The 22364-nt window shown below is 54.9% G+C and overlaps 1 protein-coding gene across 2 annotated transcripts in view; it reads left to right on the top strand.

The window, feature by feature from the left end:
* The window catches only part of GALNT18 (polypeptide N-acetylgalactosaminyltransferase 18), a 340291-nt gene extending 320848 nt beyond the window's left edge, over positions 1 to 19443 (top strand). For both annotated transcript variants that reach the window (XM_087855271.1, XM_045796495.2), the window contains 2 exons: positions 5018 to 5182; positions 19032 to 19443. In XM_087855271.1, the coding sequence (XP_087711397.1) occupies positions 5018 to 5182; positions 19032 to 19178 (312 nt within the window). In that variant the 3' untranslated portion in view covers positions 19179 to 19443. The remainder of the gene's footprint in view (positions 1 to 5017; positions 5183 to 19031) is intronic.
* The last annotated feature ends 2921 nt before the right edge of the window (positions 19444 to 22364 follow it).

Genomic DNA, 22364 nt, shown 5'->3' with positions numbered 1-22364 from the left:
GGGATGAAGGCCCTGAGTTGCCAAGGTCTCCTCCTTCCCTGGAACCTCCCCCAGGCAGGAGGGAAGAGAGCAGCTGCCTGCTCTGCACCTCAGCAAGGTTTGTATAGCCTCTTAGCCTCGGTTTCCCTATCCTTACAACTGGGAGGTGACCACAGATAGGGACAGTAGCTAGCAGACAGGTGTACAAAACCATGTTTCTTCTCTCTCGCCCTTCCCTCCACGGCCGGGGGCAGTATCTGTTGGTGTGGTGCTGCTGGATATGGGCACAGGGCACGTGTTGTGGACGGCCATACCTCAGTCTCTGGCAGAGGCAGGTCCCACCTCCACCCCTGCCAGGTAGAGAAGGGGTGCTGAGGATAGCCTGCAGGGCTCTGGCCAGGGGTCCGCCTGCATCCTGCGGGGTGGGAGCCCTTGCTCATCCAGGAGATGAAGTGACAGAGCGAGGGGCACCTCCAGCCCCGGGGGGTCCTTGCGCAACCTTGGCTCAGTGGCCCCCAGGGCAGGAGTGTGCACCCAGGGGTGCCGTGGGCTCCCGCTCAGCTACTCATCATGCCTCCTGCTCCCGGCCTGAGGAAGAGGAGGGTTCCACCGGGTGAGTCCCGAGACACGGACGTGTTTGCTCTGTCACCTGCAGGGGTTTTTCTCTTTTCCTTGCAAGCATCAGAATGAAATGCCCAGGTTCGGAGCCTTGCCGAGGTGAATGGGGGTGTGCGGAAGATGAGTAGATGGGTCATTCGCTGCCGAAGAGGAGCCAAGTGGTGGGGATGTCTTTTCTAGATGCCCCCCCCCCCAGGGGCTTGTAAAACAGCCACAGGCAGACTCCCACCAGCTCCCACTTCTCACCCTCTTCTATCACAGGTGTTTGGTACAGGCCCCTCTGGCCGTCTGCTGCTTCCTTAGTCCTGGTCCCCCTCTCAGAGCTCAGGTGGATCACCACGGGGAAGCTTCCTTGGCCGGCCTCCTGGCCTCGCCCCCTCAGCCTCGATGCTGGAGCTGCCGGGACCCAAGGGAGGTAGGCGAGAGAAACGAGAGGTCACAGGTGTGGCCCTGGAGTCAAAATGCCTCCGTGTAAATCTCAGCTACTGCACCTGTGAGACTTTTACCTAATGTCCTGGGCCTCGGTTTCCCCATGTCCAAGACGGGGATCATCGCAGCCCCTGCCTCACAGAGTTGTTTTAGGGTTCAGGGGCATAAGGCACGCACATGGCTTTGTGTCTGGCCCAGAGTAGGAGCTGAACACAGCGCGGCTTTTGTTCTTAGCCCCCTGAGGCGGGGGTTCTCAACAGCAGCACCCTTGAGCATCCAGAGTCAGAAAACTCTTTGCTGCGGGGCAGGGGCTGTCCTGTGCATTGTAGGAGGTTGCAGCGAGCGCCCCTGACCTCTACCCCCTGGACACCAGGAGCAGTGTCCCTCCCCTCCATCGTGACGGCCACAGATGTCTCCGGACATTGCAAATACACGCTGGTGGGCAAAGCTGCCCCTCTCTGGGAACCACAGTTCTAAGTCATTTCTTGCTGAAATCTTCCAGGTTCCCTGGGACCCAGAAAGCACAGCTATGCTTGCAGGGCCCACTGGTACTAAAAGTGGGGCATCTCGTAGGAAACGGTTTCCCCTCTTTTGTGTTCAGACCATTTACCGACTCAATCCACCGCCGGCGGGGCTTCTGAGGCGTCCCAGGGACGACTGGAAAGCACCCTCCGCCGAATCTCTCTCTCTGCTCCGCCAGCGTCGTGGTTCCGCCCCTCAAGATGCACTTTGGTGTTTGCTTTGCAACAACAAACAACTGTCTGTCCCTACTAGGATTTGCCCAGACCCTGGAGCAATGAGCAGCTCGGAGGAGAGCTGTACCAGCTAGCAGGTGCACACCTGGCTCTCAGAGCGTCTCCCTCCAGCACTTCCGAGCAGCTAAGCGAACAAAACTGATTTCAGCTATTACCTGGGCAGCCTGCCCTGGAGACTGGAGTCAAGCCCTGATGACCGGGATGAAGGAGGGGTGGGTAGCAGTAACTGGCTTCCTGGCCGTCCTTGTCTGGCAGCCCACACTCCCGAGCCTAGGGAAATCTGGGTCCTGGCAAGCAGAGTGACCAGGAGCTACCCTGTGTCCTGAGGAGAGAGCCTGGGGCATTCAACCCAAGGGCATAAACATCTCTGCAGTTTTCGGAGAGAGGCTCGGTGGCAGGCTGTGTATAGGCAAAAGCCTTTCTGGCGGTGGTGAGTTTTTAATTCTGTTTTCAAAGTAGCAAGAGTTGGGATAGGCCACTGGAGGAGGCAGAAACAATGCTCATATTAGTGTAATTACAGCCATTATTTCCTGATATGTTAGTTTTCCCAACTTGGCTGTTGGAGCCTCCAGGACAGAGACCATGGCTCTCATCTCTATTATCTTCAATCTCAACTTAGAGATTGCTGTTGGATGGATGGATGGATGGATGGATGGATGGATGGTGGATGGACGGATGAGATGCCTAACTGCATCTATTTAACTTCCTAAATCCTTCCAGTCATCATAGTCTCCCTCACCTCCAATAAACTGGAAGCCATAGCAGGTCTCCGGCTTTCCTTGGGGGTGAACCGAAATCCAGGCCACACAATGGAGGGTCTCTTACCCAATATAGGTATCAAATAGGCTCCTTTTGCCTCTGTGTTCTGGTCACATTTCCACATTGAAGCTAGGCATTCCACATTTGGCCCGGGCTCAGAATTTTGATCACTATGATTCTTTACCTCTATTATGGGAAAAATCAGTCATCTTGGTAGTTTAATGCCTATTTCCATGGATTCACCAAATCTGATAACTTATAAGATTATCTGTGTGTCTCCTATTCATCTCTCCAGATCCACTCTCCATCCTTCTCCTTCTGCCCTAGAAGGCTGACTTTATGGAATGTTTCGATGGGCTCCCATGTTCTTTGGCTTCCAGCTGGGTTCTACCAATGGGCTGACCCAGAAGAAGAACCGAGTGGGGAGGGGAGAGTAAAGTTGTGGTGTTTATTCACCACCACTCACCATTCTTCCCCAACCCCTCCCACCCTGAAGCCTTCTTGCAAGTCAGCCCTCTCTCCGTAACTTTTCTCTTACAGATTCTCATACCTGCTGTCTTCTCTTATCCCTTTGGGTCTGGGAGCGGTAACAGCTCCATGTTCCGATCCTCAGGGAACCGTACAATCCCTGTGGTCCCCTTACACCCCCCACACCGTGGAGAATTGTCCCTTTATTACACCCTCCTTGGATTCCTTGAGTGTACCGTTTCCTGTCGGGGCCTTGACGGGTACACTGGCCTGAGGCTCTTCTTATGTCTGAAGGGTGACCCTGCCTGCCTCTCCACGCCCTCCCTGGCCTTCCAAGGGTCAGGAGGAACATGGGCCCCAAGGACCACCCCTTACCTCCTTCCCTGTCTTCCCTTCTCACCCCACATCCCAATTATGTTCTGCACTCATGTTTAAAAGTCCTTGTCAACCACCCCTTTCTGCTAAAAGAAGAGTGCTTCATTTTATCATTTGGAATGAACCAAAACTATTTACCAGTGAGAATTTTTTAATATATGAAGATAATAAGAGGTCCCATTCCACCTCCAACCTCAAGCAAAGAAATACTGTCTCTCGATTTGCCCAGGGGGCCTAATCATAAGTGGGGGTGTTAATTTCCTTAGGAATATGAAGACAAAAGCTCACCGAACCCTATAACTTGTCACTCCGAGTCCTTTTTGGGAACCACTTCAGAGAAGTAACTGAAAACTTTGAAGGCCAAAGGTCATGTACTTGCCTCTAAACCAGGGCCAGTAAACTACAGCCCCTGCATAGCCTTTATTTTTGTAAATGAAGCATTACCAGAACACAGCCATCCATTTACGTGTTGTCTGTGGCTGTGTTCATGCTACGATGGCAGAGTTGAGTTTCAGACTGCATAGCCCTCTGTGCAGGAAAGAGTTAACACAGTAGGCCTCACTGCTGTCCTTTGAAAGGCCTGCTTATCAGGTTGGCCCTCGACAGGTTTCTGGGAACTTGGATTTCAGAAGGGTTCCCCTCATTCCCAGATGTGCAAGAGTCGCTCGCTATGCCTAACCAGACTGTACAAACAATATGGTTTATGCTAAACACCTGCTTTGCTCCTGGGAGTCTGGAATTTTGGTATGTACCAGGCAGAGGCTGCCTACATGACCAGCCGTGATAAAAACCCAGCTGAGTCTGCAAGAGCTTTCCCGGTCGGTAACATCCCACCTGTGTTGTCTCAGCTCCTTGCTGGGGGAATTAAGTGCATCCTGTGTGACCACCAGGAGAGGACCCTTGGGAGCTGGCACCTGGTTTCTCTCAGGCTTTGCCCTATGTGCCTTTTCCCTTTGCTGATAGGACTTGTATCTTTTTGCTAAAAGAAATCATGACTGTGAGTACAAACATGGGCTGAGTCCTGTGAGTCCTAATGAATCATCAAATCTGGGAGTGGCCTTAGGGACCTCCCAACACACTGCAAAGCCAAAAATATTTGCCACCTGGCCGTTTAAGAAAAAGTTTGCCAAGCCTTGCTCTGTATAGTCTTAGTCTGGATGGAAATTGTGTGTTACATGTCTTCTATCACGCAAGACTCCGAGCTCCCTAAGGCATGGCGCAGGTCTTTTCTCTGTGCTACCGGCCAAGCACAGTATCTTGCACAAAATATTTACGGAGGGAGGACGTCAACAAGCCTGCAAACACTGGATTCAAGCCGTGCTTTTTAAACTACGGGTGGTAAAATCAATTTAAAAGTTTATGACCAATGCTTTTCAGGAGAAGAATAGAATAAAAAATATCAGATTGTTTATGGTAAGACTAAGTTTTGTTTCTTGAAAATTTTGTCTGTTATACATGCGGACCAGAGACTGTCCTGGATCGCGCCGTAAAAGGCCTTCCTCTGGTCCGTTGCGATAGAACATCACGTGAAGCCCCTGGAGTGGACTCCCTTTGCCAGCTGCCCAGGCAGCGGCCCCACGGGCCTCCCCCGCTCCCGGTCATTACACTGAACCGCGTTCTTGCCCCACCCGCAGAACGTGTACTACACGAGCAGTCAGCAGATCCACGTGGGCGTCCTGAGCCCCACGATCGACGACGACGACAACAGGTGCCTGGTGGACGTCAACAGCCGGCCCCGGCTCATCGAGTGCAGCTACGCCAAAGCCAAGAGAATGAAGCTCCACTGGCAGTTCTCTCAGGTAACAGCCCCGAGCCGCCAGCAAGAGCAATGGGAGTGAAGAGCAGCTGGAAAGCCCACGGGGCCCCGGAGCCTGTGGGAGGAGGGCGGGAGCGGACACGGTGACAGCAGGGAGGCTGCGACTCGGGGCCAACTCTCGGGATGGACCTACTACGTGCCTAGGGCTTCACGTCCGTTGTTAGCTTACTGTCTCCTGATACTGGCTCTAAAGGGGAAATTACTATTATTGTTGTTGTTGTTGTTTTATTATCGTTTAAGTTGTAGACATAAGGAAACAGGCTCAGAGGGGGAAAGTCACACAGTAAGGAGCAGGGCTGGGATTTAGACTCGGGCCGCTCTGACTTTAAACCCTCGCCTTTCTGCTCCACGCATCCTTTCTCCTGAAATGAAGGCGAGTGTCCCAGGTATAGGCAGGGCTCGGCATCTCTGGCCCATGCCCCGCTCTGCCTTCTTCCCAGGACCTGCTCGCTCTAGGGGAGGAGACTTCTTCAAAGGGCCATGGGGACACAGCATTCCTGTGTTGTCTCCATCTGTTCTGAGGCCTGTATTTGACTGCCTGCTCTCCGCTGGCCCGGTTATAAAATGAAGCCCAGGGCTCAAGATGTCCAACTGGAGACAGCCCACAGAGACCCCGCTTTGAAGAGAACCTTTGCCTCGGCCCAGAGGCCTCCCAGCCCCCAGAGCATCCACTAAGTTAGGGCCAGTTTCCCCCCAGGGGCAGGGACACCCAACCCCCAGGGGGTGCAGAGGAAGTGTTCAGAACAGGAAGGGAGGAGCCCGCGGCGGCCTAACGCATCGGGGACTGTACGTGGTGGATGCTTCCAGGGAAGTCAGAAAGGGAATGTCCGTATTCATGGGACTGAGTGGCAGGACCCCGACTCAAGCCTCCCAGCAAGCTGCTCCTGTCCTAGGGGGAGGAAGCTGACGGGCGCTGGAAGAGACTTCGTAGTGACTCTCCCTATGGTGCGGGGGCAGGGAAGAGGGGGTCCCAGCCACCTCATGTTCTACGGGCATGGGGAACCTTTGACCTGTGAGGTCAATACCGAGTTCAAAACAAGGTCACAGATTTAGGGGCTAGTTGGAGAGCAGGAGCAAGAGCCCGGATGAGGGCCTCATGACCCCGGGAAAGCAGGTGCTAGGGAGTGGCACGGGGAGCCACATGGGAGCACTTCCGAGGGCAGGTAGGAGATGCGTGCGGTGTGGCTGCTCGCTCGGAGTCCTGGCTGGGCCTTCGGGGACGCTCCAGGCCTGGTGACTCCGCCCTCCTGTTCACAAGACTTTGCCGTGTGTTGTAAGCTGTAAAGATCCGTCTCCCTAAGAGCAACAGCCAGGCTTCACAGAGTGCTAAGGGCCCGGCTTTGGAAGCGTGGGGCACCCGCAGCTCAGTGAATCCTCACGACGGCTGCGTGTGCAGGTACCGTCACCCCGTTCCACGTGAGAAAACCGAGGCGCAAGGATGTGAAAGACCATGCCCAGTGTGGCCCTGGGGGCGACTGTCCGCACATTATTTCAAATTCTCTTTTACTTCCAGTTGGGGTATGTTAGTAGCAGCACCTGGAAGAAGGTCAGGGTCAGGGCTGAGGTTTGAGAGTACGGAGCACAGCTTCCTCCCGCCTCCCTCTCTCTTGCTGAAACACCTGTTCGGACCCCACACTCTGCCTTTGTCACCCCCCTCCCCCGCCAGCTGTGTAGCCCGGAGTGAGGACATTTCCCCTCTGGCCTCCCTTACACTGAGAGGCCGAGAGAGGGCTGGAGGTGTGCGTCAGGGAGGGAGGCCGGGGCCATGCTCCGTGGTGAAACGGCAATTGTTTCCCGGCTTGGGCTCAATGCAAAATCGGCCTGCAGACTGGAGGCAACAGAGAGAAAGGGACACGTGGGCCCCGTGGAGGTGAGTGGGGCTGACTCTGCTGGGGTGAAACGGAGATCGCACCATGCCGAGGCTCTATGCAGGGGCTCACATCAGGCCACACTCTGCTGCCTTCAGCCAGGCCTGCTGGGCCCACGAGCTCAGCTTCCTCCCGGGAACTGGGAAGGAAACGGCGCAGGAAGGTGGTGGGTGAGGAGCTGGAGCAGGGCTGCTGGCTTTTCAGGACACAGGACTTAACCTTGAAGAATGTGTAGGAGCTTACTCCAAATGAAAATGGGGAAGGGCATTCCAGGGAGAGGAAACAGCACGCACCAAAGCTGTGGAGCCTCAAACCCCGGCCACGTTCAGGGTGCCGTGGGTACTCAGGTGTGGCTGGGTCCTGCAGGGCACGGCGGGGGCGGGGGGGGGGCGCAGACAGGCCTGAAGAGCAGCTAGGCCAGGTTGCGGACACCACAGGCCTGGAGGTGGGCCACCCCACCTGGGAGTGAAAATGTACAGCAGGGGACTGGCCTGTTTGGGTCTGGACTTTGGAATGTCCCTGTGGCAGAGATGGTGGAGCTGAAGGGGAAGGGGAGATTCTAGAAGGGAGAGAGAGGCAGGAAGAAGAGTTGGCAAGAGGCTGAAATGCAGTCTGAGCATTTAGCTGTTCCCTCCTCCCTCTCCTCTGTGAGTGCCCCGGGGTGCTTACACCCTGCCTGGCCACCCAGCTCTCCTCTAGGGGCAAGGTCTGAGGCTGACCCGTGGAGCCCAGCGTCTGGCAGTGTGGGGCAGTAGCTTGACAAGTGTGGCTGGGAGGCTTTAACAGACAAGCCTGCGGCTGCAACTGGCCAAGTGGCCGGGAGAAGGAGGAGGAGCTTCGGGCAGTCCTGGAAGAGCCCCTGCAGGTCGGGGCCCAGCCAGGCACCCACTGCTCTGGGGACTCTCTGTCACCTGGGTCTGCATGCTTTTGAGCTGAAGTGAGCTTGCTGGTCCCTTTGCAAGCCTGTTCCTCCGAGGAGCTCCGGAATCACCAGGGAAGCGGGGCTCTGTGGAGCCTCAGCCTCGTGGTGCTAATAAGCCGAGCAGCTCCATCACAAAGATGGCAAAACGCGATCAAGTCCACCTGGCCAAGATCGCGTGGCCTGAGCTGGTGTTCAAATAGGCCGGTTGCGTCCGAACCCAGGCTGCTTCACAGCCCAGCCCCAGGCCCAGGCCCATCGGCCTTTTTTCCAACCCTCCCAGAGAGACACACCCTAAGGTCTCTGGCGGAGGTGACTATCTCCATCTCCAGAGGCCGCGGCACCCCGGGACGGTCCTCCTCTTCGCCGTCCATCCCTGACTGGGGCAGAGAAAGGAACATACCCCTAAAATAGGCGTACTCCAGGCAAAGACACCCCCAAATCCAGCTCTTTTCTCATCTCAGTGCACGGCCTTAAACAGGCAGCCCCCCGTGATCCTAGTTGAAAGGACACGGTGATTAACAAAGCAGGCAGTGTCTGGGAGGCTGGCCGCCGGAGCCTGGGCAGTTTTCAGCCACTTACACACACACCCAGTGAAACTCCCAGGGTGCCTTGGCAGTCACCTCTTTGATCCTTCTACGAAGAAGAACTGTTTGGAAATAATATGTTTAAATCCCTATTTGCAAACCCAGAGCAGCCACTCTTGCTTGATATTTAAAGATTCACGTATGTGAAATTTTTGTTTAATGCAAAATAATCGATATTTATCAAGCAACCTGGATTCTGCCCGCAAGCCCTCTTTGGTTAGGAACTACTGTTGACAAGGCCAGAGGAGGCTGGAAGCCTCTTACGTGATTAAATCACGTGTTTGGGCTAATTCTCTTGCAACAGGTTTTAATCTTTGCAAATTACATAGAGATCCTACCAAGCCGAATGATCTGGTGCAGAAGGTGGGCTGAAGGAGGCTTTTACTGGTGCATCTCAAATCTCTTTCCCGGTTTCACATTCCGCATTATTTACTCTCCTGAGGGCTGCATTTAAACTCCACAGACACTCAGGCTGAATTAATTTCAAAATAATCTAGTGCGATTCTCCCAGGTTCTCCCACAAAGAAGATAGGCATTTGCATATCTTAGTGTTCCATCTCATACGCTGATTTTCTGTTTAACAAATAAAATGCCTTTCTTCTATCCCCTGCAAGCTCTTCTGAATTTCCGATGCTCAGGATGAATCAGGACAGCGTTAGATCCTGACACAGGGCACCACGTTTGATGAAAACATCTCTTGGCAACACTGACGTACAGGGCTCTAATGAGCCATTTTCTGATGATGAACATTCTTTCCTTCAGTCATTCATCAAACATTTATTGAGCATGGGGATTGGGCAGGAGGGATGCAGATAGGAAACAGACACGGCCTCTGCCCTGGAGGAGCTCATGAGCCTATAAACGCACAACAAAATGGAAGATGGGACCAGAAATGAGGGAAGTGTGGTGTGCCGGGACCCCAGCGTGCCGGGCTCAGGGATGGTTTCACATTCAAGGCTTGTTGGATCTTGACAGTGGTAGGGCAGTTCCCAGGTGCAAGAAGGGAGAACATCCCACGCAGAGGCTTAGCCTGGGCAAAGGCAATTTAATACAGAGCATGTCTGGGGAACAGAAATCCAGTGCGGGTACGGGTGGAACTTAGAATTTCCAAAGGAGCATGGGAGAGATCAGGCAAAAGAGTCAGTTTGGGTGCAGATAATGGTGATCATTGAAACCCATGCCAACAGATCGGACTTCACCCTAAAAGCAAAGGGAGGAAGCAGGGGGAGTTTTAAGCAGTGAATGGTCATGATGGGGTCTGAATCCCTCTGGTCGTAGAGTGTAGGGGGGACTGGGACAAAAGAGACAGGAAAGCAAGTTAGGGGGCTGTCCCATTGTTCCCATGAGAGATAGGGCAGACTTGGTCGCCGTGAGGGCATGGAGCCAGACAGCTGTTGGGGGGCACTTTGAGAGACATTGCTGCAGTCTGTTGGAGGTGGTAATGGGTGAAATGCAGGGAGTTGGGGGGCGGGTACTAATCCAGGACCACCCTGGGCTCTGGGTTTGAAGAACAGTCAGTGGGCAGCCAGTGTTGTCCCTCTCAAGCCACACACCTGTGTCTAGACAGCCAACATTTCCCACATCAGCACATGAAATTTCATGAACACCAGAAGTCGTCGTTATTGCCTTCTGCAATTTCTCTAGCTTGTGATTCCTCCTGGTATAAAGAATGTCCTAAACTGACACCTATAAATTACAGGGTCTTCTGAGAGTACCCTGCATACTGATATTTGGGGGATTCTGGGATTTGGTGACAAAGTATTAGTGAAAGAGGCCTTTAGTCAATAAGCCAGGCACCAATGGAAGGAGAGGGAGTAAGCAGAGAACTTTGTGGCAGGACACCTGCCAAGCAACACAATGGACTGCATCTCCCTGGTAATGAGATGCTGCCCTTCCCCCACTATGGGTCCTTTGAATGATGAAGCGAATGCTGGAGCCCTCTCTTCAAGACATTCTTAACGGGATTCTTGCCACATCTTGTTATGATGTGTGTCTTCTAAGGTCCAACTTCCTTAAAGTCTACCTATTTGAAAGCATGGCTGAAGAAACGCAGACTGTTGGACCAGGAAGACCAGGGGCATCTTAGCTCCAGCTTCTCACAGCTGAAGGGCTGCCCTACGCACAGGGAAGCAGGCAGGACAGGTGATAGAACAGCCTTCGTGTCGCCAGACTTGTCCGGATACGAGGTTGGCGGTTCGGGGGAGAGGTGGGCTCCGGGGATCACGCAGCGGGCCATGTAAGGCTCCACAGCTCTAACCAGATCTAGGCTGGATGGCTTTAAGGGCTTGGCAGCCCCGAAATTCTGCAATGCTCAGCGGAAGCTAGACAGGGAGCCCTGAGGAGCACTTTCCCACCTAGAAGCTGCCCTGGGCCCGCCTCAGGAAAAAGCCCTGAAAGTCCGAAAATGAGCCGAGCTCCTTGTATGAGGACCATCTTTATCCTCCTCTCTGCAATTGGTTTTCCATTATTTCCATGTCCCCCTCTTTCATCAACCACGACACCGAGGGCAGGGCTGTCTGACACCTAACGGAGAGCTGAGACAGGAGCCCCCGACGTGCTGTTGTTAATCGAATGAAGGATTTCTTTTTTTAAAAAATTCACAAATATTAACCAAAGGCCTCCTGGTCTTGAGGCAGGTCTGTGGGACACCCCAAGATGGACAAAAGTTTACCAATGATGACTCTCCTTGCACACGTGTGGACACTGAGAAAGGACATTTCAACATAATAGTCAAAGGACCCTGCTGAGTTGGAGAAATCTCTGGTTCCTACAAAGAACAATTTTAGGTGGTGGTACATCCCAACCGCGCTCAAAATTGTAGGGTAAACGCGTACTCCTTCCTGTGACTTCAGATTTGAAGGAGGGAGGTAGAAACATACCCATACTGTTGGAGCGGAGTACAAATTGGTGTGAATATTTTTCAAAACAGGAGGCTTTGGTGAAATGTCAGGATATTCAGACTGTATTGCACGCTGCTCCCAGACTGGGGGGTGCACCATCACACCCCCCGGCTGTTGGGTTCTCTGGCAGAAATGCCAGCGAGGCCCCCCTGGGAATCCGAGTGCGCATAGATCTGCGTTCCCGTGGTGGGCTGTCCGCACACCTGAGCCCCTGTGTGCGCCTCATTCTCTGCGAAGCATTTATGCATTTTCCAAATGAGGAACATCAAGGATAAGAACAGAGACGTCCATTAATGCCAGGAGAGAAGAAATTTTCAAGAGTATGAGGAGACTGCCCGGAAGAGAGCTGAGTGCAGAGCCAGCCCTGCCCGTCCAGGATAATTGGCTCTGATTCGTGGGGTCTAATTTGATAATTTGATGCAAGATGAGTAACCCACTCAAAAAAGAACCTATTTGCAGAGCACATTTCCCAGGGAGCACGGCTAATTCTGCCAAAGAATTTCCCCACACGCAAAGAGGAGGAGTCCTTGACTTTCTCCCACTCCGATCCCCAGTTGCTGTCAAGAAGTCCAACTTCAAGAACCTTTTGTATTGAAAAGAAAAGACTATAATCGGGTATTTCATTATGGCTCTGGAATAAAGCACCTTTTCATTTCCATGTCATACGAAGGGGCAAATGTGGAATTGTCCAGTTCTGATGGGCTGACAAAGCCTTGCGTGGGCTCCGGAAGTTTGTGACTTTTAGTTTATGGCGGTCAGCACGCCCCCTCCTGCTGCTCGTCCCACAGAGATCAGGAGCCAGGAGCAGGTGTGATGGCTCAGGCCCCACCATTCAGACCTGAGCCAGATTTTCAAATTTGTTATTGCACATTTACGTGGTGCCTACTAGGTGCCAGATAGTATTGTAACTGCTCTATAAATATTACGTAACCCCCACGACAATGCTGGTGGGGGCTTGAATTACCCTCATTTTATAGATGAGGAAACTGAGGCACAGAGAGATTAAGTCGCTTGTCCAAGGCCAAATCTAGGAATGCTGCCTCTGGGATTCATGCTTTAAACCACCATCCCATGGTGCCCTTGTCTTGCCTCTAGAAAACCAATGGATGGCTGCAGTGCGTGCTTGGGCTGGAGTCCCCCTGCCAAGCCAGTCACTGGTGTGTGTGAACCGGCTGGATTCCTGCCTCCTCAGCGAGCTCCCTGCAGCCACCCCGCTGTCTCCATAACCCCACTTCACCATTTTTTTATTTTTTTTTTGGCACTTGACATTGTCATTACCTCATCTTCGGTGCAATGGACCTTCACAGCAGATCCCAGGCAGACTCTCTCTAGGGCGCTGGTGAGTCTCCTTTAAGGAAAATAAATGCCAAAGCACTTATTGAATAAATCTGGTGTTGAATATTCATAATACAGAAAGACCACTTTCCTCCACAGAAAGACTTAATCTCAGAGTTTCTTGAACTAGTGCTAACATCCCACCCATGCCTTGAAGTCTTTGATGACTAATCATTAACTACTTAACCTGGAAACTCCCAAGCCCACTGTGCTTAAAGCCAAATACCCTCCAGGCCACTTGCCTGTGGAAAATTAATCGGAAAGGATAGTGGAACGAGAGCTCAGAAATAAGCAGGGAAGACTTTGGAATACAGGAGTCCGTCCACACGAGCTCCTCTAAACACCTTGCTGCTAAACAGGAGAGCAGCCCAAGCTCAGCCCACAAGCTCTGGATGCTTCTCAGGTCAGCAGTGCAAGCGACGAGCCAGGCCCAGTCCTTTCCTGAGAGACGGTGACAGCTGGTTTGGGGTCCCCGAACCGGCATCACCAACAGCAGCACCCCCATGTCTGGGCCCCACGGCAGACCCAGAAGTGATCTGTGGTAAGGAAGCCCTCCAGGGACTCTGTCTAATTTGTTTACCGCGACGACACCCCAGGACAAACAGGGCTAGTTAGGAAACCTCTAGCTGCCCCAGGCACATAGTTGGGGAAACTGAGGCAGAGAGGAGGTGCGTGTCTGCAGGATCTGGGGCCAACTCCCCGGTGCCTCAGCCTAAGGCGCTCGTGGACCACGGCCCCCCCGGGCCCCGCTGTACACGTGGCAAGACCCAAATTCAGAGGCAAGGCCAGGAGCAGAGCCCCACGCTCTTCACTTCCACCCACACGTCTCCCGTGCCCTTCCTAGTGACTACTCCAGAGAAGCCCAGAAGGAGAACTAGGCTGGGGGCTGGGAACCCACCTCTAGGAATTATTATTAGCCTCCTTAATTCTATACATTCGGCTTTTGATTTTTTTAATGCTGTTTCCATATTTAATTCGGTTTCCATTCCAATTAAGCTCTCTGTGTGCTGGAACATCTCTCCTGCCAGGTTTAATTGCCCTTATTTAAATTCTTTAATTAAAAGTATTGTGTGTTTCCAGATCCTGTAGTTGTATGTATTACACAAATAATTTAGATGACTGGACTGGTAAACCGAGGGACTGTGCCCTCCACGGAGGGCGGGGCCAGCCCCTCTGCAGCTGCTGGCGGGGCCCCCAGGGCTGTGAGGGACCTGCACACAGCCTCCCCGCTTCCTTCCTCCCTGCACGGCTCCTAGCTCCACACGGCGGCCAGCATGGCCCGCTTTACATGTCAGTCCGGCCCTGCAGCGGCTGGCCCTGTCACCAAATTAAAAGCCAAAGGCCCTTCCGTGGCTGTGAACCCTCACACAGCCTGCCCCTCCCTCGAGGATCCCTTGGGCCTCATCCCCTCCTCCCACCCCACGCCCGATCTGCACCACTGCCTCTGTGCTGTTTGCTGAACTTACCGGGCCTCTGCAGCTGCGGGAGCCTTGCTCTGGGGCACAGGGACTGTCCTTTCCTCCGTCGTTCCTTCACTCAGCTCTCCCCTTCCCGGTGAGGCTCTCTGACCGCCGTCAGGGCTGCGGCCTGCTCACCCCCACTCCCCACTCCCTTTCCTGGTTGTCTGAGGCCATCCAGGCTGCTAGAACACAAAGACCATAGACCAAGAGGCTTCAAGGACCAACATTTATTCTTCACGGTTCTGAAGCCTGGGGGTCCAAGATCAAGGAGGGAGGGGGCAGTGTCTGCTGAGACCCCTCTTCCCGGTCTGCGTGTGTGCGCCTTTTCACCCCGTCCTCGCACGGCATAGGGAGACGTCCTCTCTCCTGTGTCTCTTCTTATAAGGGCACTAATCTAATTCACGAGGGCTCCACCTCATGACTGAATGACCTCCCAAAGATCACACTGGGGATTAGGGCTTCAACATAGAAATTTTAAGAACTCACATTCAGCCCAGAGCTCTGCCCTACGTTTTTGTGCACGGCTTTATTGCTTTCTAACACGCCAGAGAATTGACTCTGCTCCCCTTCCTGGAATCTCGTCTCCTTAAAGACTAAGATCTTTTCCTGCTTAGTCACTCATGTATCTCCAGGACTAGAACTGTTCCTGGCACACAGTAGGCTTTCATTAAATATCTGACGGATGGATGAATAGATGGCTGAATCATGTGTCTGCAGAGGGCCCTCAAAGGAACCAGCCCAAACGGGCTCCCCAGAGCCCCTGAAGCCCATCAAGGTGACCTTCCTCCACCCCAGGCCCTGAGGTACCCACAGCCCTCGGTCTAGACCTGGAGAAATGGTGTGGGGGGCCTAGCCACGCGTCCTAGTGAGGAGCCGTGAATGGGGCTCCCAGCCCAGCTCTACCACTTACTGACCATGTGACCCTGGATCTGTGTCCCAACCTTTCTGAGCTCCCGTCTCCAATTCTGTGAAGTGGGGATAATTGCCATCTGCACCCATGGCACTCTCGTGAGGAATACATGAGACTGGGCCTGTAAGGCATCTGACCCAGCGCGAGGTACCTGGGAAATAAAAGAGAGGGGGTGAGAGCCCAGAGTTTATGGAATGAGACAGACTGAGGTCTGAGAAGGAAGACAGGAGGGAGGCAGCACCAGTGGCCAGGCTCGCTCCAGCACCCAAGTGGCCTGCCTCCTCTTCCCATAGCCCAAGCGTGTTCCCAAGACTCATTCAAGGGCTGCTCAGTGAGGCCTCCAAGTAGGCCTTTCTCTGCTGCTCTAGAAGTTTCTCCTCCTGGAGCCTCTGGGGAGGGAGCTCGCCTTGACCTCATACTTCACCCTCCCTGACAGGCCCAGACACTCTCACTGAGGCCACGTCTCCTTCACAGCTCTTGGCCTCGCTCTATTTCTTCCACATCCTGCCCAGAGGCCACACAGGCTGTTTCCGCCCCAGGGTCACCACGCTTCCTGTCTCCGGGGTCCTGAGCGCCAGGATGGGGCCTGGGAAGTGTCACAGTTGAGTCTCTGGAGGAACACTTGACTCCACAGAGACCCTCTCTCTCGGGCCCAGCAAGGTGCCCTGTGGAAGGCGTAGAATGTGCCTGTGTGGTGGCAGGAAGCGAGCAGCCGCAGCCTTCTGGGTTTTGGACAGACTTCTCCAAGTTCGGTGATGCGGGGGTGGCCGAAGCAGCCCGGCCGCTGGCAAGCGAGGCCCAGCCGGCCCCTGAGGAAACGCTGAGAAGCCGGCCATCAGCAGAGCAAGTGGGCACTCAGTCTGGCCCCCGTCCTGCCCGCCAGGCGCTCTTTCCAGAGCCCCCATCTGATTCTTCGAGCAGCCTCACAGCCGCGTGTTTTAGAGCTGGCGAGAGGGTTTCCCATGACTCCTTCGGCTCGTCCCGCGGTAGTCAGGACAGAAATGATCATCGGTCCGAGACCCCATGGAGCCCACGGCCACCGGCTGACAAGCAGGAAAGAAACGTCGCTGGTGAGCACCGCCCTTCCCCTCTGCCCGCCAGGAGGACCGGCGGACCCTGTGAATTAGCCAGCCGGCCGGTCTCGCCTGCGCCCCGGGTAGCTCCACTCCTAGCACCACGGGCTGGAGCGCACCGCCGGCTGACAGGGGTGTCGGCGGGCCAGGGGGCCGGCCACCGTGTGCCAAGGACGCGGCAGTGACACCGCCCAACCCGGTGTGGGCAGCAGATGGGCTCAGGCCATAGAAACGGAAACCATAGAAACCTGGGCTGGACAGAGCGACGGGCTGGCCTTCCTTGGAGCCGTGGCACAAGGGAAGTCTCTGGGTCCACAGGTCCAGCTTTTGAGGGACAGGATGGGGACCCACAGCTTCCAAGGGGACAACTTGGGGCTGTTATCCATCATCATCCCAGGAGTCCGATTTGTTGGCTCTGTTGAAGGAGCCTGTTGTCCAGTGGAAATGAGGTGGTGGCCTCTGCTTTGTAGCCTGTTCTGAGTGACACAGAACAGCTGGAGTTGGTCCAAAGATGGGCAGCCAGGATGGAACATTGTACAGAACTGTTCCACACGGAACTGTGTCAGTTTAACCTAGAAAAGCGTAGAACTCAGGGGACGTGGGCCTCACCTTACCCTATTGGGAGGGGAAAGGGGGAGAAGCAGGAGCAGATCCAAGTGTGGGAACCCCGGGGGACAGTCTGGGGCGCCTTGCTGGATGCCCCCCGACAAGGATTTTAGCTCAGTGGGAGGAGAAGGCTCCTGGGGAGAGCAGCTTGGGGAAGAGAGTGCTGGCTCAGGAGAGGAGTGAGTCATCCCCTCATTCCGGGGGGCAGGGAGGGGGGGGAGGGCGGAGTGGAGCCAGGCAGAGCTGGAGGCCCCGGGCTGAAGTAGAGGTTATTCAGGTTGCCAATGAGAGCTGGGGCGTCAGCCTTCGGAGTCTCTTCCACCTGGGGACTCCAGGGTCCTTTCCGAACCCTTGCTGGATGGCCACTCTTTCCTCTGCCTGCAGTGTCCCTCTCACTGAGCCCGTGGTCCCCAGATGAGCTCGCTGTTTGGGTGTCCCCTTTGTTCTCTTGTCGGTCTGCTCTTGGGTGCAGTGAGTCCCTGCTGGCCTCGGGGCACAGCAGGAGAGACCTGCTTTCTTCCCTTGAATACTCCGAAAGAAATTTGCAGGGCCATCTCCCACGCTGGAAAGTAGGAATTCCCTTCCTCCTCCCCGACATACATACAGACATACTCCTGCTTCCCTTTGCCATCCAGCTTCTCACTGCCTGCCTCACCCACTGTTCAAAGTCCCTTCTGAGGGAGCTACGTCTTTAAAAAAATTTTAACTGAATGATAACACACATACATACAGAAACGGGCACAAAGATAAATGATTTCAAACAGTGATTTAAAACAAAGCAAACATCTATGTTACCACCAGCCAGGTCAGGAAGGAGCACGCCACCAGCACCCCAGAACCCCCTCTCTGGCCTCCTGTCAATCATTTTGCCACTCTCTCCTCCCCAGAGATCACCCCCATCCTGGCTTTAACACTGGTCCTGCATTGCCTGTTTGGCAGGTGTACGAGTGGAATTCGGTGTGTATTCCCTGCCTCACCTCTGGCTAACGTGGTAGCTGTTAGGTTTATTCATACTGAGCGGAGCTCTAGTCTGTATATTTCTGAGGCTGTACGGTATTCCAGCATGTGAACAACGAAGGTTATTGGTCCATTCTGCTATTGAGGGGCGTCTGGGTTTGCTTCCAGGCTGGGATTTTTTCAAATGATGTTTCGGAAGCACTCAGGTGCTTGTCTTCGGTGCATGCATTTCCGTTCGATGCACACCCGGCCATGGCAGCGCTGGTCTCGGGGATGTGTGTGTCCGGCCGCAGTGAATACTGCCAGGTTCTTAGGTCGCTGTGGGAACTGAGCCTTACTGTTCTCTTGGCATGTCATCTGTCACCACAGGGACAGTGGTAGCAGACGGGGGATGACCCCTTACAGGAGAAGTTTGCTGACTCCCTCTCTCCCAGCGTGCCGTTCACTGGGGTAGGCGCGGGATGTCGCTGGGGGTGGGCTGTGGTCATGAGAGGCGGGGGCCTCCCTCTCCCTGCTGCCAGGTCTGCTCAGGGCCACTCAAAAGTGAAACACCTGACACTGCACCCCTGTCCTGTGACCCATCTCCTCTCACCTCTGTGGGTCACGATACCCAGCATTTACCGATCATCGGTTATGTACCGGGCTTTTTGCTGGATGTGGAGGGCACAGAAATTGATAAGACCTAGGACTCTTAGTGTAGAGGGGGGATAGACAAGGAAACAAGTAATTCCGCCACCAGGCAATAGTGCCGAGCTGGAGAAATCACGAGGTGAGGAGCACCTAGCCGGCTGGGTGGACTGGAGGAGAGGAGATGGAGGTAGGGGTGAGGCGGGAGGGGGAAGGCTGGAGGAGATGGAGCAGGTGCTGAGCCTTGAAACAGGCCTGGCTTGGCCTGCCGTGGAAGCCTGCAGAAGGACCCCAACACAGGACACAGCTTGCTCAGTCTCAGGAACCCCGATGTAATGCAAGTAGGTTTAGACAACCACAAGACTGCGTGAAAGTTGTGGGAGCTGAGGGAGGAGACCGACCCATCAGAGGAGGGGAGCCTGGGGCTGCATGGGAACGCTGCCCCCCACACCTCCTGGAGCCTCTCTTGTTCCCGGGCATCGGGCCACACTGATCATTCTAGCCCCCAGCCGCGTCTGGGGCCAAGGTCCCCCAGATCTCCCCGCGTTGCCTGTCTGTGCTCTGACGGCGCTCTCCGCCCCGGCTCCTAGGGAGGCCCCATCCAGAACCGCAAGTCCAAGCGCTGCCTGGAGCTGCAGGAGAACAGCGACTCGGAGTTCGGCTTCCAGCTGGTGCTGCAGCGGTGCTCGGGCCAGCACTGGAGTATCACCAACGTCCTGAGGAGCCTGGCGTCCTGACCCCGCCGGGAGCCGCCCCCGCCCGTCCCTTTGCTACTGTGTAGCACTGCTGCCTGCTGTCCTTGTGGGGTGGTTCGGAGTCTAGGGGAACCAGGTTAGTGGGAACCCCCCAAAAGAGCTTTTTATTTCCTCTGCGATTTTCATGGAGTTTATAGAAAGGTGCCGAGTGGTGGGTGATGGTATAATATCATAGACTATTTTGCAACTGTAAATAGGGGACAAATGGAAAATATTTATAACTGACAATAAAACACTATTGATTAAGAAAAGGGTTTTTGCGGTCACTTGGGGCTCAGGGCAGACGCCCGCCTGGTTCCTCCAAACTTGCGGTTCATGTCCCTGTTTGCTCTTCCTGTTCCTCATCCTCGAGAAAGGAGGCTTGAAGGCCCCGCCAACAGTGGGAGCTGGTGCACACCGCCAGCCTACTCCATTCGGCCCAGGGTGGCAAGAAGGGCACCACGACCTTCCAGGTTCCATCGGCCTCTACCACAGCGCATGCGTCCTCTGGAGACGGCAGCGTTGCTCGCTGGCCACTGGACCATCAGCTGCGGGGCTGCAGGCTGTGCTGGCCTCCGCTGAGGTCACCTCCCTCACCTCCCAAAGCGGCTCTCTGCTCATGCCCCCAGCAATGACCTGGCCTACAGACGCCCCCAGCCAGTGGCTCCTTCCATGAATCACGGTGTATTTGTTTCCTCGGGCTGTCACGGCAAAGGGACGCAGACTGGGTGACTTCGACAACAGAAATTCATCGTGTCCTGGTTCTGGTCCGGAGTCCCACAGCAAGGCGGGGGCGGAGCTGGGTCCTTCGAGTGCCGTGAGAGAGCGTCTGGGTGAGGTCACGCTTCTAGCTTCTGGGAGCCTCATACGTTCCCAAGCCACAGGTGACCGTGTGCCTCCTGTGTCTTCATGTCTTCTTCCCTCCGTGTGTCTGCCTCACGGTCCACATGTCCTGTTCTTATAAGGACACCAGTTACACTGGATTAGGGCCCACCGTTGTGACCTCATGTTAACTGGATTCCCTCTGGAAAGACTGTTTCCGAATCAGGTCACATTCTGAGGCACTGAGCAGTGCCGACTTCTGATCTTTTGGGGGACACGATTGAACCCACAACATGTGGCCTATTCAGCTAGGGCTGCAAGTCCCCCTCTGGGCCCAGCCTCAGGAGACCAGTGACCCTTAGAGCCTCTTGCAGCCTCTTACCCCATCCTCTGTGCCTCCACTAGCTTCCCAGTCCCAAGAGGCCTTCCTCAGGTTGGGGGCTCCTGTGTTTAGTTTGAAGGACCCCCCCAGCACCACCTCCAATCCCCTAGCTCATAGCAGAGCAGCAGTGAGTGACAGGCTGTAAGACTCAGGGGAGGAAATGCTTCCCGGACAGAGTTCAGCCCTGCTCACCCCCTCAAGCTTTCTAGGACCTCTTTCCAGGGGCCTGCAGCCCCAACCCCTGCCTGTTTGGGATAATAATCTATAGCTGAACACTGAGTGTACATAGAGACACCTCTTAGGCCTGTGGGACCCCCAGGGGACAGGGGCCTCCTGTCTTGGCCACCCAGCACCCCAAGAACCCCGTCTAGCACAGGCTTCACCCTGGAGGGGCCACGGGGCCTCCTCAGGCCACCACCATAGCCTCCCCTTCAGGCTTACATTTAACTCCCACCACAGAACTTAGGGTCCCCCCATCCCCGGGAGGTGGACACGGGAAGCAGGACTCTCAAGAGGGAATTATAGGCACTGCCTTTGCCACACTCAGGAAGCAGGGGCTCCCATATCGCTTCCCCCCTGCTGACTCCTCCACCTCATTCAAACGCCTCCCCGCACGGCAACGCACCGTGCTTCTGAAGTCACCACCTACCAGGGGTCCCCGCGTCTGGTCCCCGGCTCTCAAGCCCCACCTGCCTGACTCCTGAATCAGAAACAGCCAGGGTTTTAACAAGTGGTCTCAGTGATTCTGACTGCCTGCCGAAGGCTGAGAGCCCTGCTCGGCACCAGCCTGGACCAGGTCCCACGTACCCTCCTTCCCACACTCCCCCAGGCCTCCTGCCGCGCACGAGAAGGCCCAAGAGCATGGACCGTGCGTCAGACAGCCCGTTACTGGCTGGACCATGTCAGCGCCTACGTAACCTCTCCCTGTCTCTGTGTCCTCTCCTTAAAAACTAGGAATATCTTTTATGGGGTGGTTGTGAAAATGCAATGAGTAAATGGACGTAAAGCAAGTGGAACGATGACGGGGACAGGAAGTGCTATAAGGTCTTAGCTGTTAATATCTTACGCACTGGCGTCCTGACACCCAGGCGCTCTCATTGAGATCCACACCTGTGTACCTGTCTACACCCACACCTGGCCATGCCTGTCCACCCAACTTGTCAACACCTACCCTGTCTATGTCACCTGCCTAGAGGCCCTTGTCCTCATACTCGTCGCTACCTAAACCCACACTTTCCCAAACTCCACACATCCTCGTCCTCCTATCAAAGGCACCCTGCCCTCAACCACTCCCAACATCTGCACTCTCAGAAGCAAACCCCAAAATAGTGCTCTCCCCTTTGAGCTAACCTGGAGGCAGTTAAAATAGGGGGAGAGAGGGCAGCTCCTTCCTCAGACACCAACTCACCATCTCCCTGAGCCCAGATGCCCAGGCCCTGGTGGGAGAATTGGCCCTGAGAGGCTCCCTGAGGGCCCTGGCCTCCTAAGAGTGGGGACCACATGGCCAGTCCAGGCTCAGTTACATCCTAGAGGGATAAGGGCGAGTCCTCCAAGCCCGCACATCTCCAAAGCAGAGGGGCTGGGTGAGTGTGGGCCAGAGGTAGGAGGGGAGAGCATAGAGGAAGGAGGCCAAGGGCACTCAGCCACATCCAGCCTTCCGCCACCCCAGCCTCGGCCGGCTGCCTCTCCCCGTTGTTGCTTCAAGCTAATTAGCAGCTGGCTGGGGGCTCTCTGAACACCCTGGAGTGAGGTCATTATTTTTCTTAGTGATTTGCACATTAAACTACTTTGTTTCCTGTTTCCACCGCCTTCCCTGATACCAGAAAGGGCTCATTTAGCCCGTGACTCAGACCCCCTGGACAGCCAGCCCTGTGGCGTGGCGGCCCACAGCCTGGGTCCACAGCTCGGCCACAGCTCGGCCCCAGCCCTCACCTGTGGGTGCCCATGGGCCCATCCACTCTGAGTAGTGAAGGGAGAAGATGGGC

This window comes from Ursus americanus, chromosome 24, assembly GCF_024610735.1.
Source record: "Ursus americanus isolate L20-20 chromosome 24, mUrsAme1.1.p, whole genome shotgun sequence".
NCBI lineage: Eukaryota > Metazoa > Chordata > Mammalia > Carnivora > Ursidae > Ursus > Ursus americanus.
This window is presented reverse-complemented; position numbering and strand designations above follow the sequence as displayed.